This window comes from Ictalurus punctatus, chromosome 25, assembly GCF_001660625.3.
Source record: "Ictalurus punctatus breed USDA103 chromosome 25, Coco_2.0, whole genome shotgun sequence".
NCBI lineage: Eukaryota > Metazoa > Chordata > Actinopteri > Siluriformes > Ictaluridae > Ictalurus > Ictalurus punctatus.
Genome location: NC_030440.2, coordinates 1560001 through 1572623, shown reverse-complemented (window position 1 = coordinate 1572623; position 12623 = coordinate 1560001). Strand labels below are relative to the sequence as shown.

The 12623-nt window shown below is 43.9% G+C and overlaps 1 protein-coding gene across 1 annotated transcript in view; it reads right to left on the bottom strand.

Annotated features, from left to right (window-relative positions):
* Window positions 1-1092: 1092 nt before the first annotated feature.
* Window positions 1093-12623, bottom strand: part of asap2b (ArfGAP with SH3 domain, ankyrin repeat and PH domain 2b) — a 21070-nt gene continuing 9539 nt past the window's right edge. The window contains exons 6-28 of the mRNA XM_017455822.2: window positions 11851-11980; window positions 11683-11768; window positions 11490-11565; window positions 11313-11399; window positions 10252-10355; window positions 9966-10035; window positions 8869-8956; window positions 8711-8759; window positions 8443-8609; window positions 7757-7890; window positions 7589-7683; window positions 7275-7464; window positions 6345-6430; window positions 6136-6251; window positions 5895-5962; window positions 5159-5266; window positions 4772-5015; window positions 4561-4653; window positions 4195-4471; window positions 3929-3987; window positions 3706-3794; window positions 1648-1767; window positions 1093-1498 (exon numbers count right to left, since the gene is read on the bottom strand). Of these exons, the coding sequence (XP_017311311.1) occupies window positions 1424-1498; window positions 1648-1767; window positions 3706-3794; window positions 3929-3987; window positions 4195-4471; window positions 4561-4653; window positions 4772-5015; window positions 5159-5266; window positions 5895-5962; window positions 6136-6251; window positions 6345-6430; window positions 7275-7464; window positions 7589-7683; window positions 7757-7890; window positions 8443-8609; window positions 8711-8759; window positions 8869-8956; window positions 9966-10035; window positions 10252-10355; window positions 11313-11399; window positions 11490-11565; window positions 11683-11768; window positions 11851-11980 (2611 nt within the window). The 3' untranslated portion in view covers window positions 1093-1423. The remainder of the gene's footprint in view (window positions 1499-1647; window positions 1768-3705; window positions 3795-3928; window positions 3988-4194; window positions 4472-4560; window positions 4654-4771; window positions 5016-5158; window positions 5267-5894; window positions 5963-6135; window positions 6252-6344; window positions 6431-7274; window positions 7465-7588; window positions 7684-7756; window positions 7891-8442; window positions 8610-8710; window positions 8760-8868; window positions 8957-9965; window positions 10036-10251; window positions 10356-11312; window positions 11400-11489; window positions 11566-11682; window positions 11769-11850; window positions 11981-12623) is intronic.

Genomic DNA, 12623 nt, shown 5'->3' with positions numbered 1-12623 from the left:
AGTTGAGTCACATGAGATGAGAGCGCGCACTGAGACACACACCTACAGTCGCATTGACAACCAACTCCAACAAAATGCTATTTAAAAGCAATACAGGTCTAGGTGATATTTGGCCTCTCGGGGTGTCTAATGCTACCTCGAGTTACTAAATGACCTGTGCTTGAGGAATGAAATCGGCGGAGTGGAATGACTGTCAATAAAAGGTTCACTTATCAAAATATTTTCAATTAACTTTCTGACGTACCTTGTGGCAGTGGGTGAGATGCAGTTTCAGTGTCTAGCTCAGATAAGAGAAGATATCGGTGCCGTGACGGTGAGAAGCGTCATCTTTTCACAAAATTAACAATAATCCAAAAATTTTCGGAACTACTATTTTGACCTGCTATAATGTATGTAACAGCAGAGACCGTTACCTTTACGTCACTAATGCAGAATTATAGATCTGCAGTGGATATTAAAAAAAAAAAAAAAAAAAAAAGTCTACACACCCCTGTTAAAATTGCAGGTTTTTGCGAAGTCGAAAAATTAATGCTTTGGATCATTGTCTTGCTGTATAATGCACAGAATTCCACAAAGAGAACATCATAGCTGCGGTCAAGCATGGTGGAGGTAGTGTGATGGTGTGGGGATGCTCTGCTGCTTCAGGTTCTGGGCAGCTTGCAGTAATTGACGGAAACGTGAACTTTGCTTAGCAGAAAATCCTACAGGAGAATGTCCGGTCTTCAGTCCGTAAGTTGAAACTCGAGCGCAACTGGATTACGCAGCGAGACGACGATCCAAAGCGTAGGAGTAAATCCTAGTCCTAGAAGAACGTGAAAGACTGATCTCCAGTTATCAGAAGCGTCTGGTTGCAGTCATTGCTGCTAAAATTGGCACAACCAGGTTGTAAGTTTAAGGGGGCAATTATTTTTTCACACAGGTGATAGGTCTTGGAGAACTTTTTGTGCTTCGGTAAAAAATAATAAATAAAAACTGTATTGTGTGTTTCGTCAAAACTACTGAGTATAAATACTTTTTCACAGCGCTGTACGTAACCTTCTTATTTGTTACAAAATATCATTTCAGGGAGAAAAAAAAACAAAAAACCACCACTGTGAAAACAACATAAAATATTTAATGACGCTGTGCAGTAACAGAGCTAGGGACGTGTTGCTCTACAGCCAAACTCCAAAACATACAGAACACTCTTTAAACACAAGAACAGAAGTCCGGCGGATATTTGGCGTCACGCTGAAGGTACCCGGCGTCCTGATGAATCCGGGCTCACGGCATCGAATCCCTGGAGTGAGATGGCTGACGTAAAGGAAGCTTAAGTGATGAATTCCTGTATTTATTCTATTAAACCTCAACATGTGGCAGTGGGAGATACAATCCCATACACTGCAGCAGCAGTCTCAATGTCCATCTCAGATCTTAGCTAAAATCAGTCAGTGATGAAGTGCACAAATGAAACAGGGAAAGCTCCTCTTCGGGTAGGATCCCCCTCAATGTGCCCCACCTGAGCGACACAACACACCGTTAGAGGACAGACGCGGGTAAAACACGGGTGAATACGTGGGGGTGCGTCTTGCTTGATAGCTAACTCCATCCAACACTTCATATAAACTGTGTGTGTGTGTGTGTGTGTGTGTGTGTGTATACACTCACCCACCACTCCTTGTCTTCCTCTCCATCTACTATGATCACTTCTCCCTCCTTGAAAGTCAGCTCATCTGGTTTATCAGCTATACACTTGTAGATAGCTTTCACCCGCTTAAGTTTATTTTTCTACCACACACACACACACACACACAATTAGATGTTGAGAATGTAATTTTTTACTAACTTTTGACCTTCTTCTTCTTCTACTTTGAGAATCCTCAAGCGGATCCACAATACTTTGATACACACACAATACCATCAATGCCAGTTCATACATATCTTCAAACAACCTTCAGAATATCTCACACATAAGGAAATGTGTCAGTTCATATCTATCTTACATCTTATTCTACATCTTACATACTATATATATATATATTCAATGACACCTGCTTCACCAGTGTCTAGCCTAACGCAGACAATGCCAATTTGAATTAAACAATTTAATATTCTATTAGGCGCTTTAATTCAACATAATGTCATTTCAAACCGAAGAACTCATGGATGTGTGGGACCCCGCCTGTCATGTCTCTGGAATGTTTTTACAGTGAGGGGAAATAAGTATTCAAAACCCGTTGTACTCATACGTATGCATACACAAAACAAAGATACGTTGATCAAATTAAACTGATAGGGGAAAAGTATTCCGATTTCATACACCCCATGCACAGCTCCTCAGATTTAAAATAAATAAATAAATACATAAATAAATAAACGAAGTCCAGCTTTTAAATAAAGTATTTACATTTCAATCAAAACTCTTTTGGAGCAAAAGATGAAACAAAAGTATTAGATTTTATAAAAGTATAATGTCCTGTTTGCAGAAAGAAGGGTTGAGTGTAATATCCCATAAGAACCACACCCACATGATGTATGCAGATGGGAGCATCATGATAGGGGGCTGCTTCTCTGCAAACAGTACTGGGGCATTACGCACCATCAACGCAGACTTAATCTCACCGGTCAAAAAACTGAATCTGGGGAGATGATGATTCGTTTCAACAAGATGACAACCCCAAACATACAGCCAAAATAACTCTAGAAGGCCTTGATGGTCTAGCCTAGTGGTTTTCAAAGTGGGGGGCGCGGCCCCCTTTTAGGCCACCAGGGGGCGCTCGAGGGGCCTCAACAAACTGTGTCGGAGACAACAAGCCCATCCCTCCGACTTGTATGTTTTCTCTTTCTCACTCTCAGACAACCACACACACACACACACACACACACACACACACACACACACAATAAATTCCTAATGTAATGTAATGTAAAGATGAAAGATGTAAATAAAAAAGGGGGATATATTCAAGAAGTCTGTATTTTTAATGTGTTTTAAGGACATCATGCAAAAGGGCGGCCTCGGTCACATGTTAATGCCATTTGGGGAGCCTTGCCCTGGAAAAGTTTGGGAACCCCTGGTCTAGCCAATCTCCTGACTTGAATCCCTTTTCAAATGTATGAAGGATTTTAAAATCCTTCATTTTTCGCCACCTCTCAAACCCCATGCCGATATTTATTCTCGTTCTAGCACGGGCTCTGTCGCTTTCCCTTTCTGACTGCAGGCTCTCGACGGTCCGAAGTTACGCGGTTTTTGCCAAGGGCTGATTCCCCAGATGTCAGCGATGCTTGCGTTTAGAATTATCCAGATTAAAAGCAGCCATCGAGTTTTAAATTCTAAGCAACTGTTGTAAGAACAAGCTACAAACACTCCACCATCCTCGGCACCCACACACACGCGATGTCGTAGCCGGCTCTTCTTCTTTCTGTTTACGGACGTCGCGTAACCACGCAAAGACGTGGTGACGTAAAAGGCCACGCAAATGACATCGAGCTAACATTTCCCATGAAATCCGACAGGACGGCTCAAATTATAAATCATTACGTTAAGCTTTCCAGTGTGAAGCGGGGAGAGAGTTTTGAACACGTCATAACTCATTTTTGTTCATTTTTAACCAAAAAAAGTTCGATACTGCAGCTTTAAATAACAAAAACAAAAGTGTCTGAATGCTTGTTTTCCCCTCAGTGTGTGAAAGTGAGTGAAACTGTTCTGTTGGAGCGCTGACTTACTGTCTGAGACATTTTAGGTTTGGGGAAAGGGGGTGGAGCAGGAGGTGCTGTTGGTACAGAACTCTGTGCTGAGAGGGAAGCATCTTTTTCTGTTCAAAAATATTAGGAAATAAAGAAATTACACTTCGTAAAAATATGAATATATCAATACAACACAGTATCTGATCTAAAATGCCCCAATAGCTGAGCAATAACATGCATTTTCTACACGTTTGAAGCCTACCGACTGTTTCACCGGGCCTAGGCCTGTGTGGTTGCAGCTTGGGAAGATTTTTCTCAGCTCTGAAATCATAAATATGAGTGAAATTGGAGGATGGACCAGAATACCGCGCAGCATATGATACTACACCCTTTCAAAAGTTCCATCCGGCATCCGAAAGGGTTCATGAGTTTCTACGTATATGTTTCTCTGACGCGACTGTTACAGATTCTATAAACTGATAACTGTTAAACATCCAAAGAGACCGTGAGAAAGCCTAGTGGTCTTACCCTGGGATGGGTTTGAGTGCAGGGGCTCTGGGCAGTATGGGTATACTTGGTGGTGTGGATTTGTATGGGGGTGGGGGCATTGGGGGAGGAGGGGGCACTGGAATTAGTGGTGGGGCGGTGGGAATGGTGGGAGCCTGGGGAACTGGAAGCTTTTGAGTAATGGGCGGGACTGTCGGTGCAGTTGGTACTGGGGGCAAAAGGGCATTCTTTGTCTGGACATTTGGCTTCTTGACAACTGGAGGAGGAAGAGGAGGAGCAGGAGGAGCAGGAGGAAGAACTAAGGGAGAGGGAACACAAGTTAGAGAGACACCATACTGGAAATGGTTAGGCACACCGTATTCGATTAAAATGAGGCCAGTCACTTACCATAGACGTTGCTCTCTGGACTGGTAGGATTGGGCGGGTCTGAGGAGGATCGTTGCCTCCCTACTGTCTCCAAAGGATTCCAACTGCCAACTCCTGAAAATACAACATACATATGCTGTATGCTGGAGATCATTACATTCTTATTAATAAAGCATATTCAGCATACAGCATGTGTATGTACTGTAGGTATGAGAGTCATCCAGATGCTTACCCAGGACTGGGTTGCGTGGAGGGAGCTGCGGTATGGGGACAGTGAGTATGTTAGAGGGAGGAGGACTGAGATCCATCATGGTGCCGTAGGTCTCGTTACACATCATGCTGGGGATGAAGCCTCTCTGCTTTTCCCGGACAGCGTTGACCACATCCCGTGCCAGTGCAGCCATGTTGGGCTGGATAGAGGTGTTGCCTGGGAGGAAGCAGCTCACAGGCCGCTCCTCTCGCTTCTGAGGGATTGGCTGCGCCGCATAAGTAGAAAATATTCAGATACAGCTCATGCATGCTTTATATGAATCCATAACAATGTCCAATAAATTCTTAATAATACTTAAAACAGAGGAACTTTGTGAATGAATGAGAACAGCATCATGGCATTGAGCACCTTGTCCTCCATTTCGTCATCACTCTCATCCATGTCTTCATTGTGCAGGCACCACTCATACTCCACATGCACATGGACATTAAACTTGCCAGTCTGTGCCTGGATCAGCTGCCACAGAGAGTGAGAGAGAAAACCAGCAATGATCCTGCCATTCATTTACAGCAGGATTTAGTCACCCAAAACAAGGCCAATACAGCTTTTCCGAAATAATAAAATGACTGGTATAGTGGTTCCATAATCAAGCACTTGGTGTTACTTTTTCATGGAGGTGCAGCGGGTAGCATCACCTTCTCATAACGCCGGGATCCCCGTATTAAATCCTGCGCTTCCATAGGTTACTGTCTATGTGTAGTTTTGCATGTTCTTCCTGCGTCTGCGTGGGATTTCCTCCAGGTTCTCTGGTTTCCTCCCACTTACCAAAAATCATGCAGGTAGGCAGACTGGCCATGCTGAATTGCCCTTTGATGTGAATGAGTGTACTGATGTGTGTGTACATGGACTGGTGTCATTCATGCGACCGGCCAATCATGTTGCAGCAGTGCAAACCGGACAGGTTTGGAGAAATGTCACCTGGTCTGATGAATCTCGAGGGTAGGGTCAGAATTTGATCTCGGCAGCATGAATGCTTGTTCCTGACCATGTTTCTCCCTTTACAGGCCACAGTTTACCCGACTTATAATGTGCCACGTCACAAATATCCCTGAACATCATGATGAGTTAATTGTATATATCCTACCAGCTCCTCACACTGTGTGTGTTTCAGCCTCTTGGCAACATCCAGTGGTGTCTCTCCAGCTTCATTGGCTAGAGAAAAGTGCATTCGAGCATTAGTTTACCGTTTTCTTGTGTAAAACCAACAAACGCAGAAAATGCCCATGGCTTTTTATGCAGGGTCAATTACGGTACACCACAGTGCCTTTAAAAACAATCACACCTGTGCTGTCTATATTAGCATGAACCCAGATATTAGATCTTACTCATGGTGACAGACGCTTTGCTCCGAAGTAAAAGTTTCAGACACTCGTTGTTGTCTGTCAGGCAGCAGTAATGAAGTGCTGTGTTTCCTTTCACAGTTTGTTTGTCCAGATTCCCGCTGCAAAATCACACACACACACACACACACACACCTTGTGTAACATGAGAACCACAATGGTGTCCTTATTTTTTCTTTATAATGCCGCCATACCTGTTCTGTACAAGGAAGTCTACAATATGGAGGGAGTTTCTGTCTACTATCCGTAGGGCCAAATGTAGCGCTGTTTCACCCTGCTCCTGTAAGAGTATTGACAGACATCAATGAGAAAAGCCAGTAAGTACGATGAGTGTTTTTGTGGTTAGGGCTCTGGGTGACTGATCGGAAGGTCGGGGGTTCAAGCCCTGCGCAGCACTGCCACGCTGCCACTGTTGGGCCCTTGAGCAAGGCCCTTAACCCTCTCTGCTCCAGGGGGCGCTGTATCACGGTTGACCCTGCGCTCTGACCCCAGCCTCCTGTCATGCTGGGATATGCTAATACTGTACTACACAGCAAAACAGATAAGCAGGTAAAATATTCACACCAGAGTTTCCTCCGTTCCTATTTCATGGACCTATTTCAAGACTCATTCAGCTGCTCTGCATTAGGGCTTAAAGGTCTCTGCTCGCATGCATGCACACGTGCAATTTTGTCTGTCACTGCCAGCTTATTGCTAGTTTGCTTGGAGAGGAGCCAATTTTGCTGTTTGCTTTGTCAGTCGATTACCTTTCTGTGGTTATAAATAAACATGCCTGTGCTGGCGCAAGCGAGGCAGAACAATAGGGGGTGTGGCGTTCGAATATTACTGGTGCTGTGGCATTTTTTGCACCCACTTCGTGTAAAAATAGTGCCGGCATTACTGCCTGCAGAGACCATATCAGCACCGATGCAATACCAAAACAGTCGTGTCCTTCAAGCACAACGCTGAAGTCCAGTTCCATTTCTTGCACAAAAAAAACAGGAAACATTTACTATTTATTAATTTTTTTCCCCTGACCACTAAAATGAGAACGGACTTGTGAAATCGAATTAACCGTACATAATTACGGAAACGTTACACCACCGCTCGTACTCGATTCTTAAAGGAAGTGATATTTAACTCACATGTTCGTTGGCCATGGGGAAGGTCTCGGTCAGGTCCACTCCATCGGCGTAGACCTGCAGCAGGGAGAAGATGTCGCGGCTCTTCACCGCATCATACAGGCTGCGCAGTTTGGCGGTCGGATCGGTACGTCTGCGCTGAGCAAAGCGCTTCTCTGTGTACTTAGCTGTGATGAAATCTTTGCGGCTCCGCCTGCCGGATTGAACAAACAATTCAGCGATCGTCTGTACGTATAACGTCCGAAGCTTGAACACCCCGTTTACTCAAGAACAGCCTGATTAACTCGACGAAAGTAGAAAAGAAAACTGCGACTCACATGTCACTAGAGGGGTTAGGTTTGGGTATTTCTTCTCCTGATAGTTTTGCCTCCATGATATCGTTGAACCCTGCATTTCCCACATTCCTCGCCAGCTGCACAGAGATTTGATAGCGTTAGACACTTCTCAGCCAGGACGTCCCTATTAACCAAATTATCCGGGCTTACCAAGAGTTCCGATGTTCCCAGCACATCTAAAGTCAGAGACTGTATTCGGGAGTAATGCACCCCCATTTCCCGATGGATACCCGAGCATTCGATGCAGATAAGAACCCCCAGGTTAGTGGAGAGCCATGACGGATCTGCAGAATTAACGTCTGTTTTATTTCACAGTTGAGCGCAAAACGTATTGAACGTGGTCATATATGGTAGTAATTTAATTGTAATTCTGCCATCTAAAGTCAGTTTGGGCTGAAATTTAACACGCTGCATTGTTCTTGTCTGTAAGTTTTAGAATCTGCAAATATCGAGCGACCTCAGAAAACCTGTAACGAATGTTCATTGTCGTTCGATGTAAAAAAAAAAAAAAAAAAAAAAGTGCTTGGACCCTGCAGATCACCATCTGTGACTATCCTAAAGACATTTATTAACATGAGTTGTTTGAATACCTACCAACCACACCAAGTCTAATGACAGAATGGTTCCAAGAAGTGATACAGACTATCATAGAGTTCCATTTTGAACTAACATTTGTTCATCATTTGAAGCAGGTACACAGTGATCGAGGCGTGAGACATCCTTCGATTAGTTGTCTATTACGTTTTCCCTACATGCATCTGTTAAATATACAGCATGTGACCTGGATGTGCGTGAGAATTCGACGGTAGCAAAGGGGGATGAAATACGGCACTTACTAGGAGCTCCACAGTCACAGCACACATCGTTGCCGCTCATCCTCTTCACTTCGCTCACGATAGCTTTGCTAAGCTCCTGCACGATATTGTTCTCGCCCTCGTCCTGATCCCCTTTAAAGGCGTTGTTCAGGGCTTCTTCTTTACTGTTCTGCAGCACGGACACCCATCTGAAAGAGGATTCCAAAAAAGTAAGCAGGGCTCAGAATCGTATCGTCTCCGAGAAGAGACGTCGGTGTGAAAATACACATCCGCGCATACTGGAACTCACAGTTGACAATCGGCTTCGTCTTCCGTTTGAAAATGATATGTACGGTCATCTGTTTCAACACAGAGAAGAGGTATGAAGGGCAGTTCACGTTCCAACACGAAGGCCATTTGTGGACTGTAAAAGTGAATGTTTATGTAATGTTTGTGGCGGTGACTCACGGGATATGAGATCGAAGCTCTTCTTTTCCTCTAGGTTGCATTTCACTTGGCAGGTCAACAGGTTGAGTTTGGCTGGTGGTGTGTTTGCCTGTAAAGGCAAAAAAGATGGATAGCGTGCAATGAACCGAAGCGTATACAATATACATTTAGGAAGGTACAGTTATTACGCCCACACGAGAATGCCCGATGAAACGAAACGACGTCGGCTCGAACGTTTCACTGCCGCGAGTTGAAAACGAGCATCTCCGAGGTGCTGGATAAGTTTAAGTATCGTGTTCGGAAAAAGACAGCGTGAGATTAGGCGGCAGTTGCTGTTCCAGACTGTGGTGGTGAAGCAGGACTTCGGTTTGTGGATGAAGTTCTCTGTTTACTGGTCAGTCTACATCACGATCCTTACTTATAGTCACTGACCATAGGAGTGTGACTGGGAGGTTTAAAAAGGGGGCATGGGGGACATCCTGGATGCGGTGCCGATCTATCCCACACACATTCATACAGCACGGACCCATTCGGACACGTCAATCAGCCTACGATGCATGTCTTTGGACTGGGGGAGGAAACCGGAGTACCTAGAAGAAATCCCCGAAGGACGTGAAAACTCCGCGCACACGGGGCCGTGACGGGACTCGGACCCTCAACCCTGAGGCAAACGCGCCAAACACTAAGCCACCGTGCGCCCTGACAGATGAGGTGGTTTGGGCGGTTTACAAGGATGCCACGTGGTCGGCTCTCTTGAGAGCTGTATCAGGCACATTCCCGTACATAAAGCCGTTAAGGCAGACCCAGGACTGACTGGAGATACTGTATATCTCACAGTTGGCTTGGGAATGTCTGGGGATCCCCTAGGAGGAGCCAGGGATGGAGACATTTGGACTGGCTTCTCAGCCTGTTGCTACTGAATGAATGAAACATAAGTTACTGGCATTCTCCACCTGTGCTCAAGCTCTTCCTGTTTGATTCACTGTCTGCAGGGTTGGCAGCTACTGTACACATTAACCCGAGCGGGATAACTCGAAGAAGCCTTGTTGAGAAACAACTGAGTGGTTTTTAGTTTCGGTGGAAACGGGCATGTTGTCGGATCGGATTTTTTCTCTTACCGTTCCGTGCCAAATGGTCAAGTATCCATTCTTCACTGCGCACTTCCGTTTCTGCCACACCTTCCTCAGCCTGAAAGCACCCGAAAGACAAACTGCATTTTGGCTTAATTTATCCAATATATTTTGAATGTAAATCTACAAAGTCTTCATCGTAAACAGCGTCCGACAAATATATTAAACAGTGAGTACAAATGTTCTATTATAAAATAGACTATTAAGTTAGGAGTGGTGTACCCTACAGACTTTAAAAACACAGCCAGTGTGTAGAGTAAGGTATTTTCTTCACCCTTCACTGCGTTTGTAGAGCATCCCAGCGCACTCTGTGCCGTGAGCCTTGTTCCCCTGCAGCTGGTGGAGACTGTAGCCTGTGCTCTGTTTGGCCTGAGAGTCCTGACAGAGATGCATCATTTTAATTGGGTTTTTCAAAAATGTTGCTTCACCTTCTTTCCCTTCATCTGATAAAAAAACAAATCATTTATCGTCCTATATTTAAAACGTGTTTGATTTCTGGAAAGTGCGTCAAGCTACGTTTCTTCTTCTCCCACCGTTTATCCACGTCTTCGTGTCTATATTTCTTACGCATATCTTAACGTTCGCGTCGTGGTATCATACTAACGGCGTGCCTAAACGTATGCAGGTATTTAGTGGCAAGTGTTTTTAGCACTCCACGAACTCTTCACGTGTCTGATTACTTGAGAATGTAAGCGTGCCATGCCCTAAATCAGACAGTCAACATGTGCTGTTCTATACTATTAGGTTATGTGGTGATTACTAGGGCTGTTGTCATGACCACCACTGTCACGTCCAAGACAAGTCCAAGAAGAGAAGTAGCTGAGATGGAGTCTTGATGAGGTCAACGTGAAAGCAAGACTAATTTAAAGACTGTAGGCAAAAACCATCAGAATTCTTTGCAGACGTCAAAATTTTGTCAATGTAAAAACATTATTATTTATTTATTTATTTATTTATTTATTTACAAATTCTTAGACAGATACCAATACCAAATACAGAGACAAGTCTCAGTAGAAATCCCAATAAGTCCAAGACAAGTGCAAGTCAATCTAGAAAGTGTCTCAAGACTGGACTTGAGTCTTACAGCCCTAGATATTAGACACCTTAATGAGACTCGTTCAGATAAATGAAACTAGTCAAACGGTTCATCAGTATGAATACAAACTTATCAAAATAACTATCACATGTGTTTCAGGACTTGAAAAACCCCTTAAAATTCAAATGTAATTGTCTTTTGGAGATAATCTACAAAAAAGCCATACATTTATTTTTCACCCATCAAGCAGTGGTGTGTAAACCCCAACTTCATTAAAAAAAAAAAATGATGAACCTCACTTCTTTTTGTTCTGTTTGTAAGGATGACTTTAGAACATCTCGAAGCTGGATCAGCTGCTTCTTTTCTCCTTCTTGTGATTGTTTAACCTTATTTACAGAAAGAAAGATTCAGAGGTACGTCAGGATGCGAAACAAAGATGTCGAGATGCTACATGGTCAGGAAGATCCCAAACTCACTCCTGCTAAGTCCGTGGACAGTTTTTCCAGCGTCGGTTTAAGATTCTCCACAACTTTTAACCCATCCTGAAAGAAACTGGACGGAGAGAGAGTATTTGAGAAATGATGGAGCTTTCAGAGAACTATCCGCCTTTATTTATTTATTTGGCTTTGTTTTGTTTTTTGTAAAAAAAAAAAAAAGGGAAGAACGTACTTGCACTGGGCGTGAAAATATTTGATGAGGTTCTGCACCAGGTCGACCCCCTTCCTGATTTTGATTTCATTCACTTTGATGAGATACTGAAACGAGATGAGAACGGCCCTCTGAGTCTCCTGCTTAAAGCCTACCACGGCTGGCTGAAAGGTGAAGCACGTCCCTTACCTCACACATCTGGAGCTGAAAGGCCCGTCTCTCTTTTTCCATCTCCTCAGCAATCTCTCCTCCACTGATCTCCGTCCTGATCATCCCGTGCTGCTTGGCATGCTCCCGCTTCTCTTTCTCGATCTTATTACTACACAGGAGAGACGGTACACCATCATGCAACACAAGCTTCTTCGCTATAGACACAGTATCGTTTCTACGTTATCCAAATGATGACTTTTTCTACATTTACATTTATTTCGGTGTCAGGCCAAATCGAAGGCAGCTTACTAACAAAGCAGATAATATACACTATTTCAGACATTTGACCTTGCGGTGAACTTGACCCTGTTTGGATCAATTCCTAATTCTAATCAGTTCATCTGCTATTTATGATGACATTTCCATATAAATCCTACAAACATTTAACCACTCGCTTTTATCAGTCCTAGCTGGTAAATAGTTCGGGTTGTTTGCCTTCTTAATTATTTTTTGCGCCCAGGCTTGCTCTGATTGGATGAGGGAAGTGAGCAAGAGAGAGGGGAAGAAACAGAACTGAGCAGTTACACCCGAGCTGAACTTACTGATCAACGGCGTCAACGCACATTCACATGTCTTGCTCATATTAACCTACGCGGATCCGCTTTTTTCCGTTTGTCTCAAAAGCCTGAGAAAAACATCGTGCTGCACCTGGGACACTGAATTTAAGGTTGAACATAAAGGCCACATGATTAGTAGTGTTTGTTCAAGGCACGGCTCCATGGCATGATAAGCACGGCTATAAGTCCAACTCA